General features: G+C 35.8%; 1 protein-coding gene across 1 annotated transcript in view; it reads right to left on the bottom strand.

The window, feature by feature from the left end:
* CYYR1 (cysteine and tyrosine rich 1) overlaps positions 1 to 17,555 on the bottom strand; it is a 90,544-nt gene extending 72,989 nt beyond the window's left edge. Inside the window, exons 1-2 of the mRNA XM_016121318.2 lie at positions 17,152 to 17,555; positions 11,780 to 11,882 (exon numbers count right to left, since the gene is read on the bottom strand). Of these exons, the coding sequence (XP_015976804.1) occupies positions 11,780 to 11,882; positions 17,152 to 17,224 (176 nt within the window). The 5' untranslated portion in view covers positions 17,225 to 17,555. The remainder of the gene's footprint in view (positions 1 to 11,779; positions 11,883 to 17,151) is intronic.
* Positions 17,556 to 18,610: the final 1,055 nt, after the last annotated feature.

Raw genomic sequence — 18,610 nt, 5'->3', positions numbered from 1 at the left:
TTGAATATTCTCCATTGTTCCCATGACACAATCTACCCAGTCATTCAAAGAAGAAAGTTCAGAATTATTTTGGACTGATCCCTCATTTTAGTCTCAACCTCTTGTCCACATCCCACCAGTTCTCAAGTCCTGATAGCTTCTGTCATTTCATCCTGTTGTCTAGAACATTGCCAGATAGCACCAGTCCCCTCCACCCAAGTATGCTTGGAGGCTGGGCAGCATCAGCATCACCTGGGAGTTTGTTAAAAATGTAGAATCTCAAGTCCCACTCCAGACCTATAGAATTAGAATCTGCATGTTAACAAGGTGTTATGATATTTATAATAAAAATATATATATTTGGTCTTTGTCCCTGTGTCTGACACAGAGCTCCTACAACCCCTGGAATTTCCTAAGTGATAAGAGCAATAAAGCTATCTTGATACTCATAACCCCTTTCAACCATACCCGAGTTTATGTTAATGAGATGACTTTGGAAAGTATCTAAGGATGGAGGCTGAAACCAACTTTCTGATTAGAGGATTGGAACTTTCAATCCCATCTCAGACCTCAAGGAAAGGGAGAGGTGCTGGAAATTGAGTTTAATCATCAATGGGCAATAATTTCATCAGTCATGCCTGTGTAATAAGACCTTCATAACACATCCCCAAAGCAGGGTGTGGAGAGCTGTCAGGTTGATGAACATATGGAGACAAGGAAGGTAGGGAGTGGAGTGCCTGGAGAGGGTGCGGAACCTCTGCACACTTTCCCCATTCCTTGCTCTACATACCTCTTCCGTCTGGCTGCTCCTCAGTTATATTCTTTTATAATAAACCAGTATCTAGCAAGTAAAATGTTTCTTTGAGTTCTATGAGTAGCTCTAGCAAATTAATCAAACCCAAGAAGGAGGTCATTTGAACCTCCAGTCCATAGCCAGTCAGTCAGATGACAACCTAGACTTGCAATTGGTGGCTGAAGTGGGAGGCAGGGGCAGCCTTGTAGGACTGAGCCTTTAACCTGTGGGATCTGTCAAATTTGAGGCAATTGCTTGGTGGTATAGGAAAAAACACACAATGGAACTGGTCTCAGAATTATGGGTGTCTGGGTGAATCCATTACAGTTATATTGGACTTTTTCATTGTCTTCTTCTTTTAAATCATAAAGATTTTCAAACATATAAGAATTGCAGTTAATACTAAAACACCAACACACTTATCACTCAGACTTATTACAAGTTAATAACTTAGAACACTTGTTTCAGATGTTTGATTTTTAAGTAATAAAATATTAAGAGTGGGAGATCTCCTTCTTGCTCCCCACTCTGGGATGACCAATTTGTCCGAATTTGCTCAGGACCCATCTAGCTTGGGCACTGAAAGTCCTGCATCTCAGGAAACCCCTCAATCCTAGGCGATCCTAGAATTCTTGTGTACCCTTCCCTCCCTCAGACTTCCATACATTACCATATGTTTCCCTAAGTAATACACAGAATTAGTGTATATATTTAACTTCCTACCAACAGTATCATGTTTGGCACATTCTTTTTCTGTTAGCTCTTTTCACACAGCATTACCGGTTTTGAGATTTACTATAATGATACATTAACATGCGTTGATTTAATTGCTCTATCTCATTCCACTGTATGAATATACTTTAATTTATCCGTTTTCCTCTGATAGAAATTTATGTTACTTCCAAAGTTTTGCTATTTTAAGTAATACGTCAGCCAACATTATAAATATCTCTTTGTGCATATCTGGGAATTTACTAGGGAATATATACAGAAAAGGTATTGCTAAGTCCTAAAGTATGGCCATCTTCATCTTAACTGCGCATGTGGACCAACTGCTCTCCAAGTATTTCTAACCTATATGTGTTCTCCCTCCCCCAGCAGTGTGAGCTCCCCTTCACCTTGGCCCACACTGCTTGATACTATTGAACTTATAGAGCATCGCTAGCCTGGCCAGTATGAGATGGCATTGCGTTTCACTGTACCTACAAGTGTCCTTCTAGTTTTCTGTTCTATCACTTTTTTGGTGCACATACATTGTCCCTCCAGATACTAATCTTTTATGAATTATATAAATTGCAAATGTGTGTGTGTATATATATATATATATGTTTTTTTTTTTAATTGCACATATCTTCTCCAAGTAGGGTATTTGCCTTACATTTTTCCTATGGAATTCTGCTGCTTTATATATTTAAAAAAATTATTCAATCGAGATATGAGTCTCATATCATAAAATTCACCATTGTAAATTATACAATTCAGTGACTTTAGTTTTATTGGGTTTACAGTTCTTTTAGCGGTTTTTATTGTTTCTGCTCTTTATCTCTTATTTCAGAAATCTTTCCTTTCCTTATACCGTGATGCCATCCCATCTTCTCCCTTTTGTAAAAGTTGTGTCTGCTTCTTGCACTTACGTAACTAGTCGAATAGGAGTGGATTTTGGGGTGTAGTGTGATGGAATGATCTAGTTTAATGTTTATCCATGTGGATAGTAATTGTCTCACCATCACTTACCAAATAATCCATCCACCTCCACTGGTTTGTAATGCCATCTCTGTTATCTAAGTTCCCATATATAAAAGAGTCAATTTCGAACTCTATATTCTATCAGTTTATGTGTGAATCGATATCACACAAGTTATTTTCTATAACTTTATAATAAATCATGATGTATCTAAGGCATGTCTTCTCATTTTGTTCTTTTTCATAGCTGTCTTCTTTTTTAATATGTCCTTTACCGTCCAAATGATAGGCTCAGTCTATCAAACTCAACAAAAAATGGTCCTGTGGGTTTTGATTTGAATCAAAGTGAATTTACATATAGCTCAGGAAGAAATGACATATCCCAATATTGATATCCTCTCAATATTCCCACATGCAATGTGCTATATCTTTTAATTTCTTTAGTTTTCTCTTTCATTCCTTGAAATTTTTATATACTTATATTACTCAAGAAATACCATGCAAATATTATTATTGGATTTTTTACTGGGTACCATATTATATTTTCTGAGCATTGCTGATATATAGGAATGTACTGGTTCTCATATCCTGCAATCTTGGTGAATCCTCATATTTGATTTAGGAGTCTGAGGAGTACAGGCAATCATATCATTTGTAAATAATAATTTAAGTTCTTCCTTTCCAATTCTTATTACCTCTTTTTAATTTGTCTTGTTGGTTACACTGACCAGGACAGTAGGATGTTGAATACAAATGGTTCTAGAGGCTAGTTTGTCCTGTAGTGGCCTTTAAAGAGAAGGGTTATAATACTGGATTATTAAGTCTGGTGTTAGAGGTAGGGTTTTTTTTTTTAAGGTATTTACTAGGTTAAAAAATTTTCTTTTATATTCCTAGTTTGCTAGGGTTTTCTTTTAATTTTCAGTGATGAATTTTACCAATTTATTTTTCTTTTAAGGTTGATCTTAGAAGCCTTCCTAGAACCCTAAAATTGGACTAAAAGGTCCTCTTCTCTGATTCCACTGCATTTTGTGGTTTCCCTAGTAGATTAAACTATTTATTATAGTTCTGTTTTTCTCAGGAGCTTGTAAGCAATGCAAGGGCAGGAATCATGTTTGATTCATGGCTGCATCCCCAGTACCTGGTGCAGAACATAGAATATCTGTGTACATAGTTATAGAAATAAATTGTTGAGAATATGTTCTAAAAAGTTCATTTATTACTTCCTAAAAACAAATTATGTTTTTAACAATTAAGCTTAATTTACAAAGGTACTTATGCTTAAATAGAATATAGATTTGACTGATAAAAGTTTTACATATCTACACATTTATATTTGTTCTTAATAAAATAACCCACGAAATGTAAATGTCTCTTGAGAAACACTGACTTCTTTTATATAACAAACATAATTTGTTACATTTTAAATCAAGGTCACATTTATTTTAACATTATATTAATTATTTATCTTTGTGTCATTACTAAAACAAAAATAAAACTCCCACAAACTTTGATTTGCTTAGTATGTACTGTTCAGAAGTGTTTTTTTCCCATATCTAAGTATTAAGAATATTTAAATTTCAATGATTATTTAAAAAAATATTTTTTTATTTTTCAATTACAGATGACATACAATATTATATTAGTTTCAGGTATACAACATAGTGATTAGACATTTATATAACTTATGAAGTAATCAGCCCAGTAAATCTGACACCATACATAGTTTTTACAATATTATTGACTACATTCCCTATGCTATACTTTACATCCCCATGTCTATTTTGTAGCTGCCAATTTATACCTTTTAATCACTTCTCCTATTTCACAAATATGATCAACACCCTCCCATCGGGCAACCATCAAAAACGTCCTCTGTATTTATGAGTTTGTGTCTGTTTTGTTTATTCATTTATTTTGTTTTTTTTAGACTCCATATTTAAGTAAAATCATGTAATATTTGTCTTTCTCTGTCTGACTTATTTCACTTAGCATGATTCCTTCTAATTCCATTCATGTTGCAGATGGCAAAATTTTATTCTTATTTTATGGTAGAGTAATATTTTTGTATATATGTAACTTTTTCTTTATTCATTTATTGATGGACACTCAGGTTGCTTCCATATCTTGGCTATTGTAAATAATGCTGCAATTAACATATGGATGCATATACACCCTAGTTTTTTTGTTTGTTTGTTCGTTTGTTTGTTTCCATTTTCATGAAATAATGTTTTTCCATCTCTTTACTTTCAGTCTGTGTGGGTCTTTCGATCTGAAGTAAGTCTCTTGTAGGCAGCATGTATAAGGGTCTTGTTTCTATCCATTCAGCCACCCTATGTCTTTTGACTGGTGCATTTAATCCATTTAAATTTAAAGTAATTATTGATAGATTTTTAGTTATTGTCATTTTATTATTCATATTTTAATTTTTCTTCTTTTTCTTATAGGAATCCCTTAACATTTCTTATAATACCAGTATGGTGATGATGAATTTCTTTAGCTTCTTCTTGTCAGGAAATGATAATTTTTCTGGGTAGAGAAATTTTGGTTGTAGGACCTTGCTTTTCAACTCTGATTATTTCATGCTAATCCCTTTTGGCCTGCAAAACTTCTGTTGAGAAATCAGCTGGTAGTCTTACGAGAGCTCCCTTGTAGATAACTAATTGCTTTTCCTTTGCTGCTTTTAAGAACTTCTCTTTGTCTTTGATTGTTGCCATTTTAATTATAATGTGTCTTGGTGTAGGTCTCTTTCGGTTTATCTTTTTTGGAATTCTCTGCACATTTTTGGGCTTGTGTATTATTTCCTTTGCCAGATTAGAGGAATTTTCCATTATTATTTCTTCGAATAGGTTTTCAATTCCTTGCTCTCTCTCTTCTCCTTCTAGTACCCCTTTGATTCAAATGTTGATACACTTGATATTGCCCCAGAAGTCCCTTAAACTATTCTCATTTTTTAAAATTGTTTTTTTCTTGTTGTTCTGATTGGGTGTTTTCTGCTACCTTGTCTTCTAAATCATTGATTCATTCCTCTGCTACTGTTGATTCTCTCTAGCGTATTCTTCATCTTAGTTAGTGTATTCTTCATTTCTGACTGGTTCTTTTTATGCTTTTATCTCCATTTTTATGTTTCTTATTTCCTTGTTAAAGTTCTCCCTGAAATCATTGAGTGTCCTTATCACCAGTTTTTTGAACTATATATCTAATAGATTACTTGTCTCTATTTTGTTTAATTCTTTTTCTTTCATTTGGGACATGTTTCCTTATCTCCTCATTTTTGCTGACTTCCTGTGTTTGTTTTGATGTATTATGTTGAGTTGCAATGTCTCCTGGTCTTGATAGAGTGGACTTATGTAGTAAGTGTCCTGTGGGGTCCAGTGGCGAAGTCTCCCTGGTCATCTGAGACAGGTGCTCTAGGTATGTCCCTTGTGTGGGTTGTGTGTGCTCTCCTGTTACAAGTGGGTTTTGATTACTCTTGGCATGTGAATGGGAGGGACTGACCCTTAGTCTGATTGGTTGTGAGGACTGATTGTGACTACAGTGGAGGAAATGTCATGCAGGAGCTGATCCTGCTGAGCAAGATTCATTTTAGCAGGGCTCTGGTGCCTGCCGAATCTTCCCTTTGGGTGTGTCATTTGTGGAGGTAGTTGGGTGGAGCTCCAATGTGGTCTAAAGCTAGCCATGAGCTGTATTGGTTCTGGGGTCTCTTGGGAGGGGCTCTGGTGCAAGCCAAAGTCAGCTGCTTCCTATGCCCTGCTCAGGACAACTTTGTCTGATTTACAAAGTGATCTGCAGATGGTTACCAGTTGTGCTGGTCTTAGAGGTGCCTGGGATAGGCTGAGTTGCAAGAGATAGGGGGGCTTGAGGCTGCCTAGCAAGAGGTACAGGGTACCATGAGGCTAGATGCTGCTTGTTTAGGGTTTGTGAATCTTTGAGAACTTTTACGAAAGTCTGCAGAATGAGCCAAGACAGGCCATTTGTATGGAAAAGCCACTGAGAGTGGCTTGAGTGGGCCTGAAATTTGAGTTGAGTGGTCTCAGGGCATCACCAGGGCGGGTTGAACAATGTTAGCTAGGTTGGTGAAGATTAAGATGTGGTACCCACCTGCATAAGCAGTTAGGTTGGGGGAGGGGTCAATGAAGGAACAATGGCCTCTGCCAGTACTTTTATCTGGGAAAGAGCTGTCCCTCCAGCCTGTACTCCGAAGCTGGCAACTCAGTTCCTCCACATACGTCGTTCATAATTTTCAAGCTACTGTCTCAACACTGGAGCTCAGAGCAAGTGAGTTCATAGGCATGTAAGTCCATGCACAGATCCTTTAAAAGAAATGTTTGTGGCTCCCGCAGCCTTCTTTCTCAGTTAGCCACAATCTCTGCTATTTTTCATAGCCAGAAGTTAAAAGGACTTTTCTTCCTGGCACTGAAACCTGGGGCTGAGGATTCTCGTGTGGAGCTGAAACCCCTTACTTCTCCTTGCTGCAGAAGCGATATCCCTCCTGACTTTTAACCACAACACATGGGTGTGTGACCAGCTGATTCCACATCTCTGCCCCTCCAAGCAGTCTCAAGGTGGCTTCTTCTGTATATGCTTAGTTATAGGACTTCTGTTCAGCTAGACTTCAGGTAATTCTCAGTGATGATTGTTCTGTAGGTTAGTTGCAATTTTGAGGTGGTTGTGGGAGGAGGTGAACATATTTACCTACCCTGCCATCTTTACTGGAAGTCCCAAATTTAAGTGTTTTTATCATTGCCAAAGGCCTTTCAAAAGACATTATGTTTCTGTCAGTATTTGAATAGCCTCATGTATTTTATTCACAATGCTAAGCTACTTAATGAGCATAAGACCTCAAATACCATTTGAAAATATGAAACCTTTATCTTTTAACTCAGTTTTGCCTTCATGCATAACACTGCTCTAAAATCACAGTTGTGATATTTGTAAGCTGTCTTTGCAAAACTGTGGGCAATACATCTTTCACATTTCATTGAGAAGAAAAGAAACTTAATCCCACCAGGATCTCCATTATTAGTTCTCTCTCTTGATTTTTCCCTGCGGGGATTTTATTTTGGCCAGATGGAGCTCTGAAGAATCCTTAGACAGATTTACATTTTATAAAAGCAAACTGGAAAAACAAAAATCTATTTTGGAGTAAGGGGATTAAACTTTACATCTTGTCATCTGGCTCACTATATCCGACCCAGTCATTATTGGTTCATATTCAATATTAGTAAAGTCTAACAGCAATTAGACTCAACTCAATCCTCTATTCCCTTGAATTCTACTAATTCTAAAGGCTGCTCTAAAAACCACATCTTTACATTGGATTCTCTCTCTAGGGAATGTCAATTCAATTTCATCGGCAGCAAAAACTGAAATATCCCTTTTCATAATCATCACAGATGTTTATCTTCCATGGAGAAGAGTGACTGAATGAAACGTTTTAGAATCAATTTGATGAGAAATTGTCTACTTCTTGAATTGGCCCAATTCTGGTTTCCAAACATAGCAAGGCTCCTACCCTTGTGATCGAAAATGTCAAAACTGTAGAAAAAAATGCCAAGGTCACATATTCTGCATAAAAGGTTCTAAATAGTGTAATATCTCAAAATGTTTATTCCAAATCTTTTCTCTATGGAATAAAAGAAATAATCATCATCATTTGGCACCTCATCACTTTTGTCCCTTATCTCAATGGTGTTTAAGAATGGTGTCTAAGAATTTGTCCTTTCCATATAAACTAGCTGTCATATTTCCAGGAAAATAATAAATTATTTTATTTCAGTTGTGATAGGCATGACCAATAAATGTATATAATCTATAATAAAAGTATGCAAGAGTAAGGACCCATCTTCTGTTTTACCTACTTAATTGTATGTTGTATTTAAAATTTGCCCTTACCTCCCTAGCAACAATGAAAAACATGATCAATTCCTTTCTTATATCTTTGCCTTTGTAAGAAAGACTTTCTCTGTTTGGAATGTACTTCTATTCTTCAGTTGCCATTTATGTAAATATCTACTCTTCCTTCAAAATTCTGTTCAAATTTCATGTTTATGAGGCTTTCTCTAAACATTTTTTTCCCAATACACACACACACACACTACATAGTTGTTTTTACTCTTCCCATCCTCCTAATAACACTTCATAGATTAGTTCATTGAATTAGAATTATTTGTATACATTCTCTTCTCCAATTAGATTGTGAGATCCTAGAGGTCAGGGGACGTCACTTATTTATCTTTGGATCCCAGGACCTAGCTCATACTGCCCTAGTTATGGGCACTCAATATGTATTTGTAAATAATTGATTCCATAGTATACACTGACTTCTGTAAAATTATTCTTAAACTCTGGAAAATGAAACTGTTTGTTAGTTTTCTATATCAAAGTTATCATCTGTGACCATAATGATCAAAACTACATATGCTATTTTAAATGGACTTAAGTTAAACAGACCTACTGCAGTACAAATATCAAATCATTATCTTGTACACCTGACACTAATATTATAAGCATATCAATTATATCTCAATTAAAAAAGGTAAATACACTATTTTAAAAGTTTAATTTTTAACATTTTCATGAGACACAAGTACATTTTAAAATTCCTAAGCAGAAAAGGAAAAAAAGGATGGGAGAATCTGAATTTATTTGTCAAAATTAACTCATATTCAAGTAAAATATCAAAAAATGAGGGACCTGAGTAAAATAAGACTTTTCTGCTGAAAGGTAAATTGAAAGTTAGCTCTTGTGAACTCTCCAAAAATGAGTCTTAATGGTTACTTTGCAAAACAAAAAGGAGACGACAAAATTTTGTTTAATTGTGTTGAAGTAAACAAAATTAAGGGTTAAACATGTGTACTCTGGTAACTAGGGAGAGGCCTCAGCAACCAGAATCAAGTATACCCTATCTTACCATTTATAGTCTAGAAAGACCCAAATTGTATTTTGTACTCTTTTTAGCTCATTTTAAACTCAGCCTAGATATCTTCTGTTTTTAAACAGACAAGAATAGAAAGCAAATTATAAACAATTTATAAAATTGTTCATTTAGGATATGTAACATTACATTGTGTTTATTACTTTCTTCCTTATTACTTTTGTGATAACTACGAAAATTTAACTCTTTAAGATGATTAAATTTATTTTACTAAAAATGTGCCTGGATGCTTGAAAGAGAGAAAGTATAGTTTATGAGTTCCAAAATAGCTACATTTGAAAATATGTTCATGAAAGAACTTTTATAAGCATTCTTGGAATGATGTTCTTTTTCTCTCAACCCCCTCAAACAACTTTTTTAAAAAAGTTTTGGGTGGAGTTAAGAACTCTTTTCAAATCTTAAACAATAACTGGATATCCTGAAAACATATTCTCCTTTATCCAGAAGGGAAAACATGTTAAAGTCCACCCCCCTTTCCTTTTTCCCCTAAGAATTGTTTAGCAAGAGATTTACTTAGTGGATTCTATTTTGAACAGAAAATTCAGTTTTAACTGCCTGAAATATAATACCATCTGCGTTTATTTTCTACAATAAACATATTTTTTTTCAAATATTAAAAGTATATGGTCCTAATAACCCATAAAATGTATGTCAACTTAACTAATCCTTGACTTTAACCAAATGGTGAAATTAGAATTTGTACCATAAAAATGTGAATCTGATTGCAAATGTGAAACATATAAGGCGTACCTGTACATTTAAATTTTTAAGTATTCTGATTATAAGTAATTATGTCTTCTATATATATTTGCTAGGGTGGACGCAGCTATAAGGTGAGATATAACGGCACAATGCACACCATAAAGTAGTTAGTGGACAGAGAAACAGGCAAGGAGCCAGAAGACCGTGGAGTCATAAAATCACTCTGATGCCAGTTTATTTAAATCTACACCACTTGCTGGGCCCCCACACATATCTATCTTGACCAACAGTATCTGGCATGTGGAGACCACTTGAAATAAAATTGGAATTTAGTCATAATGTATTTTAAATTACTTCAAAAGTGTGAAGTGATACACAAATATGAAATATCATTATATATTTATATTTAGGGTATCCTGAACTGATTAATTCCTACAAATATCATTCTGACTATTCTCTAATGTATGGAAAAGATTTCATCTTGTTCCCACCACATCTTCCACGAGACAAATTTCAAACATTTTATTTAAAGCTTATTTGCATGTCAGAGAATGCTTAAGTTCTATTCATCAATCTTTATTAAAGCCTGACATTTCTTACATAGTCATGATGGTCTTCAAGACTACCCTGAAGTCTGATTTTTTTTTTGGTTTTATTCAGAGAGACATGATCTCTAATATCAGCCTCAATTTTGATTCTAGAAAGTTTATGTTCTACTAGGTTTTCTATTCCTGGAAAACAGAGGATGAGTTAAAAGACCTTTCAGTAGACACCCTTTAGTGCTTAATCTTCCCTGGTTCCACTTAAGCTTTCATAGAGCATGAGTTAAGCCACAACAAGATAGCCCCCAAATCATCTGATGTTCACTTGAAAAATAAAAACTGAGGAGAACAGAGTCGAGACTCTTGCCAGTAGCTGAAAGTCACGGATGATTCTGATAGAGAAAATTCTTATGTTTCTAATTCTCTACATTTAATTTCTCAACTTGAAGGTTCATAGAGGAACTAAGATTTGTATAGACATGCAACCCTGAAGGCAGTTCCTGCTTCTCCATTTCCCTTTGCCCAGTAGCATCTTTAAAATAAATTCTTGATTTGTTATGGAGACATGCTTTACACATTCTAAGTGTGTATGTCTCATTGCTTTTTATAGTTGGTTATTACTTTACATTGTCGATGCCTAGCCTACCTTGGGTTCTACACTTGTTTCCTGAAGTTGCTTTCTTTGTATTGTATAGAAAATTGACATTTCATATCTCATCTGTTTTTTTATTCCTAATGTCTCTTTTCCCTGATATCTACTGGATGAGTTAGACAGGTACATGCACAGCAAAATAAACTGGTCATAATTAAATGACAAATTCTAACTTACAAATGAAGTAAAGCAGACAAATACATAATTTAAAATGTTAAAAAAAAGATCAATAATATGAATATGAGCTACTTAAAACATTATTATAAAACAAATTAAACGATAAAAGAATATCTTATTTTGTATATTGATTTGAAGATTTTGTCAAATAATTTAATGTATTAGATAGTTATGAGTATTTACTATCTCCAAGTAAAGATTTTATGTCAACAGCCACTCTTAAAATTTCTTGCCTATACTTATAACTTAGTACCTTCTGAAAACATAACTAGGCAAGAGAAATAGAATCGATATTGCCAAGTTTGGCCAATACTCACGAGAGGATGTTCCCAATATAGGCGTAGTAGGAGCAACAGTAAGGTGTGGTCCCATCACAGCAGTAAGACCTGCAGTCTTTGTCACACTGAGCAAGGCAGTTGTCTACAAAATGAAAACCATATATGTACAGTTACAGTTCTGAAATCACAGCTTTATGAAAAATCATTCCATTTCATATCTTCCCTGGTCAATGACCACTGTTCAGTGTATTTAGATTTTTCATTTTATGTACTCAGAACTCTAAAATATTTGCAAACATCTAAACTAGTCTTCCTTCCCTGTTAGACATAGAAAATATTTAAATTATTATAGCTAAAAAAGGCAGAGGCCATTCTTAGGCTCTCCTGCAGCAAGCGCTGTAATTGGTAGCCAGAAGTGGATGAGACAGTGAAAGGAGGAATAAATGACTCAACTAAGCAGTTGTTCAATTCGTCAGTGAGTCATTATAATAACTTTTAAATGATAGAGTCTTTTGACTTTAGGGTATTACTCTCAATTCACTTGTTTTAATAGAAAGTGTTATTGACATGAATAATGTCAACTAAAGATAATTTTAAAATAATGTATTTTTTTCATGACAATGCATTATATGCTATTCTTTCTCCACCATTTTTTTTTTACCTTCATGATCACTTTGCCTGCATATGATGATAACACAAATGAGTCTGTATAATCTGTCAATCCATTTGGATGGAAGATAAGTTTCCCTAGATAATTAACTTGTAGTTATTTAAGAGTTTATTTACTATCAGATTTAAGAATCAATAAGCTATGAAATGGAACTATGTGAAGAGGGAAAAGTATTCTCTGATTAAAAAAGGACATGTTGGAGCTAACAAAACCCAATTACTGTCTTTTTCCCATACGTTTTTGTAAAAGAAATTTATACCAGAAATATTAAATAAGAATTATCCTGGCTTTTAAAAATTCTTTATTACACCTAAATAATTTATGTTTAATAAGTTAAGGTTACCATTTAGTATAATGAGTGGTATAAATTATAATGGATATGTGAGCTACAGGTACGTGATTAGGAATACATTAAGTATAGTCTGATAATTTAAATTACGGATTCAAGAATCACAAAATAAGTCATTTCCAACTCAATCTCCGAAAGTAAAATCAACTATTATCTAAATTATATGTCTTTTGCTTCCTTGCTAAAGTTATAGCAAAAGTGTACAATATGTTATATTTATACCTACATGTCCATGAAATTGATTTATCTAGAAAGGAAAATTTAGATTTTCGTTTTAAATCATCTCTGTGCCAAGATTATTATTATTTTTTTTATAAAAAGATGCCATCAAAAAGTAGCAAAGTTCATTCACCTTTATCAATAATGCAGGGCCTTTTTGAAACAAGTGAAAAAGTTCATATTCTCTTTCCTTCAGTTTTATTTCTACCTCATAAATGAACAAATCTTAATGTTTTCTTCTGGGATGTGGTAAAAAGAAATGAGAGGGGAAAATAATTACCTGTGTAAGATGCAGTAATCTATTTAAATCTACTTGTAAATTTTGGTGACAGAAGGGAGTGGCTCCATAGTGTAGTGGTTAGCACATCTGCTTTACAGGTTCAAGCCCCAGGTGGAGTCACAGACTATATACCCCGGGTGCGCCAGGCCCCAGGCCCCAGGCCCCACCCAGGCCCCGGGTATCTTCTGAGATCCAGTTCTTATGGGGAAATGGCAACATCCATGAGTCCGGGATGGAAGGGGTGTGGGAATTGAAAAAAAAAGAGAGGGAAATAAATTTTTGATGACAGAAACACAATCTAATGATTTATTGACAGTGTATGCTTTTTGCAGAGTACATTACACTTTTTCAGGCAATTTATTTTTATCATTTTCCCACTGAATAGCTGTAGCTTTCATTTTTCATGCTGTTTAATTAATTCAAATATTTAAACTGGTCAGTTATCTCAAGCACTTAGCAGGAATGTTTACTTAATGCTCTTAAAAGCCATTAAAAGCCATTCAGATAGTGGGAGAGCTGATGTCCCCACTTATTCTGTGGAAGCAGGACAACCAATGTGTAAGTAGCTTCATGAAGTGTCTTTTAAACGATGCCCAGGACAGTGCTATCTTATTAAATGCTCCATGAATATCAAAGATTCAATTACTACTATTGTAGTCCAATTACTATTATTATAAACACATGGTGTTTTCGAAATATTTTGAGCCAATGTTACAGGAAACCAAGCCTAAAATCTCGTAGCCAAGAAGCTAGATTTTACCTGCAGCAAACATCTAGATCATGTCACACATTGTTCATTATTTTTATGGCATTTTCCAGAGCTTTTGTCTATTTCCCAGAATTAAATGACTGAAAAGGGCAGATTAAATAGTATGACAAATATATTCACAATCACTACATTTCCAAACTGAGTTTTCAACAATACCTCAAAGCTTATTTTGGTATGTTAGTTGCTTTCTCCAGTTTATTTGAGAATAATTCTATGCAAATCCAAGTTTGGACAAATGCAGGAGTGTTTTCTCCCTTGGGAAAGAATGGGACATTCCAATTGTCTTCAGAAAATAAATACCATTACTTCTAAGATTTAAGTCAATATCCTTGAAAATCAGCTTATTCAAACTTTCTTCAACGACTTTAATTAAAGGCATAATCTGGAAGAAGGGTCCCCACCTCCACCCCACCTTAAGGAATGTGTGGTACACAAAAAGCATCATCTGGCTCCAAACACTTGCTCAGAAATGGTTCTTATAAGCTAAGGATAAGAGAGGAAGGAAAAGGAGGAGACAGAAGTCACTGGCTGAGACCAGGAAGGCAAAACCTTGGCCGAATCCTGTTTCTGTAGCCTGCAGCAAGAGTGAATAATAACATAAACATTTCATTGTGTCTCTTTCCCAAAATGACTCCACAGTACAGCATGGTACTTCAGGTAAAACACATCGCTCTTATTTCTTTACCAAATGGAATGTGAAGTTAGTGCCTTTGCTTTGGCGAAAATAATTCAGGTTATGGACAGAGCATCTACTTAGGTTTTTGTCCCATTAAAGCTGGCAATTCATTTAACAGGGTGTCTGAACCATTTTTTTTTCTGCATTGTTCCCCCATCTCACCCCAATCCTCACTTCCAACTGTGTCTCTCAGTTCCAAACAAACCGAATTATCTATTTTTATGTATACACATCTCATGATTTCTGCCTTTGCTCACACTACGTCCTACTCCATCTCTTCTGTCCAAGGCTTCCCTATCTTTCAAATGTCTAGTTTCTAAAACTCCTCAACTCATTTTTTCTGAGCAAATATTTACTGAGCTCCACTTATGGGCCAGGTGTTTTATTAGTCTCTGAGACCATTATGATGAGTAAAACAGACATCATCTTCAAGGAGCTTACATTCCAAAGCCAGCAATAAGGCCCTCTCCACTAAGCATCTATAGCGCATGATTATATCTATACTATGACATTGTCTTTTACACATTAAAGGGAGCACTCTACTACCTCCAAGAGAAGACTCAGAGCATGGCTTCAGTTCTGTATATTACTCATCACATCTCACTCAGTAAATAATAGTTGAATGAATATGGCAAATGTAAAAAGACCTCTGAAATAAAGTGTTCAGGAATTAACACCAAAGAACACATTAGCTAAACTTTTTTTTTAATCAAAGACAGTGAGTCAACCTCATGTAATTGGCTGGTGATTATGTTACTTTGTAGCTTCCCAGGGAGGGATGCTGGAGGAGAGAAGAATGAAAGGAGAGAAAAGTTTCTAAACTAATCAGCTTTGAGCCTGGTCAGCTTTGTGAGTTTCCTGAACTCAGGAGGTTGTGCACCTAGCACTGGAGAAAGATGAGGAAGGGAAGGAAAAGTGTGTAGATTAGAAGCTTTCCATTTACCATATGGAATAAAATAGAAGAATAAGGAAGAGTTGTTCTATGATGTAGTTAAGGGCAAGTGAGGGTATTGAAATTTTTATTTGCTGTGTTCCATTTTCTTATTTTTGGATTCTTTTGATAAACAGAAGTGGTGGAAAGAATTATTGCTTCAAATAAATTAATAATGAGATTTTAATATAAAAGTAATATTAATATAATTGATTCTGTTGGTCTCTTAAGTTCTGAAAACCTTTTACGATTTCAGTAAAAGGAATAAGCGTCAACAGATTAGAATATTGATTCTCTTCATTAAATAGGAAGTATTTTTCCTACTTTTATGAATTTCTGCATTTGAAAGTCAGCATTTCCCTACAATAAAATATCTTTAAAATAACTTATAGAAACCACTAGTTTTCATTTTAATAAACAAATTGAAAATTTCCATAGAAGTTATTGTGACTCATTTCTGGTTAAGTAAAAAGAAAGTCAGTTCTTTTGATGTTCAGATAACGGTGTTGCAGAACATCTTCATTTCAGTGGTAGTATCTTAATAAATATCAAAAGGCAAATCACAGTACTGTATATAAATTTAGTATTGCAAGGTCATGGGTTTTTTTAGTATCGTTATAGGAAATTAGAGACATGGACACGTTTTGCAGAGAGCTTTGCTTTTAGCTTGTTTTATGAAGAAGAAGCAGGTGTGAAACCACCGGTGTAATTAACTTTATACCTAAATAACTAATGGAAGGCCATATCAATGAGCTCCATGTCAATCGCAAACCAAGAAAACTGCTTGTTTCATCAATTAATAGCAATTCTCAGCAGGGGTAATTAGGAGAAAGGGATGAGATGCCCAACACCTATAACCAAGTGCTTAACAAAATCAACAAAAACAGATTAAACTCCAATTTATGCTTCTCAAACACCTCATCTTTGGCCTCAAGGAGTCCAATTGCCCAGTCTACCACACTTGAGAATCATCTTCTACAGGATGAAAACAAAGGTCCAAGGCTTTTTATTTCCAAAAAATAACCACCAGAATATTCAAAATGTGGGGGTGAGGGTGGGGTGCAGTGAGTGGCCCGTTGGCCTATACTGAAATGGAAAAGTCACCCCATTAGTTTATGTTAAAACTTCAGCAATATCTCTAAATTTTCGGTGCTTTGTGAAAATGCGTCCCTCACACTCCCTAGCTCCTGCCGTCACGCCCGGAGTCCTGAGCGGTGGATATGATCGTATGTATTTTATGCTATCCGGGGTTTAAAATCCCCTAAAGGAGAGATGGGGTTTCCACAAAGCTTTTTGGAACAGAAAGAAAAAAGAAAAGGGAAGAAAAGGAAACGTTATAGGAAAGGGACTGAACAAAACCGCGCGGAGGTGGAGCCGAGGGTTACTGTCCCTGCGGGACCCCATTATCTTTGCGCCCCCACAAAGGTCCCGGTGCATCCCGCCCAAAGCTGCCCTGAGTGCGATCCAAGCGCAACCCCAAGTCCCCTTCCCCTCTGCTGCCGCCCCAAGTCACTGACCTGCGTAGACAAAGAGCAGGACCAACTTCGGAAGCAAGACCCCTGGACACACGCGCAGCCTCCGCGCGTCCATGCACGCCGGTGGCCGGAGGTTGGGCGCCACGACTGACGGACGGACAGTCAGACTAGAGCGAGGGCTGGGGGCGACGGGAGAGCCCGGAAAGGGAAGGGGATGGAGGGGATGGAGGGCGGTCAGATGGCGAGAGCAGCGCTCCCAAGAGGGGAGTCGCGCGGGGACCCGGCCATCTCCCCGGGAGCCTGCAAGGGGACCCCTGGTGCCGGCCACGCTGGGGCCGAAGTCTCTTTGTTTCTCTTGGCGGCGCTCGGCGGTGCGGGGCAAGGCGGCCACTCCTGAGTCCTGGGCCACCCAGGCTCACATTTCTTCTCTGCTCGTGGCACCGACGTGGGCGGGGGGCGGGAGTGGCCCCGACTCCTCCCCACGCTCCAGTTCTTCCTTCTAGAGAGTCATCTGGGTGTCCCTCTCCTGAAGTCACTTTTTCTAACCCTTTGCTGTGGAGTTTAGCAAGCTCCCTTTTTGCCCTGTCCTTAACTTCATCCCCCCCACCCCCCTTGAAGCAATGGATGAAGAAAAAACTTACTTTTTATCTGTAAAAACAAATAGAGGGAATTTTCAGGGAGAAAGGTATTGGAGAAAGAAAGCCAGTGACGAAAACCTAGGAGAATTGAAAAATTACAGATACAGTAAATGGTATATCTCCTGAAATCTGATAAATGTTTGTTATTTGTTAAATACCCAAAGCATTTTTGGTACAGTCATGAAAAACAAAACGACAAGAATGCACATTACCATCGCTATTATTTGACTGTGTTATGAAGTTACTGGCCTATGCAATTAGATAAGAGAAGGAAAATAGAATTATAAAAATTGGAAGCAAAATTTTCATTTGCAAGTAATATACTCGTATACATGGAAAATCAAAGAGAATCAACTATTAAGCTCTTAACTAGAGTCGAGTGACTAAAAAACAATCGTTTTCTTTCATGCAATTAAAAATCAAAGTTATCACTTATAAGCATGAAAAAAAAATAAATATAAAAACAGAGATACGTACTCCTCTTGACTAAAAAAATTAACAGTATAAAAATATCAAGTTTCCCTAAAGTAATCTTTAAATGTGGGAAGTAAACCAACTCAATAAGAATACCCACATGAACTTTTTCAAATCAATCTGATTCTAAAGTTTGCATAGAAAACAAACATGTAAGAATATCTATTAAAAATAAGTCAATGTGGTAGCCTCAACGGATAATAAGTATAATATCACAGTAATTAAAATGGTTTTGATTAACATTAGCATAGATAGGCTCAAAGGAACAGAGAATCCAAAAATAGAGAGATATATACAGAAATTTAATTTAGGAATATAAAAGGTATCATTTTAAAGCAAAAAGGAAAATAATGGGTTACTCAATGAATTGTGTTGGTGCCATGAGTAGG

Source organism: Rousettus aegyptiacus, unplaced genomic scaffold (assembly GCF_014176215.1).
Source record: "Rousettus aegyptiacus isolate mRouAeg1 unplaced genomic scaffold, mRouAeg1.p scaffold_m13_p_4, whole genome shotgun sequence".
NCBI lineage: Eukaryota > Metazoa > Chordata > Mammalia > Chiroptera > Pteropodidae > Rousettus > Rousettus aegyptiacus.
The sequence above is the reverse complement of the archived record's forward strand: the minus strand, read 5'-3'. Positions and strand labels throughout refer to the sequence as shown.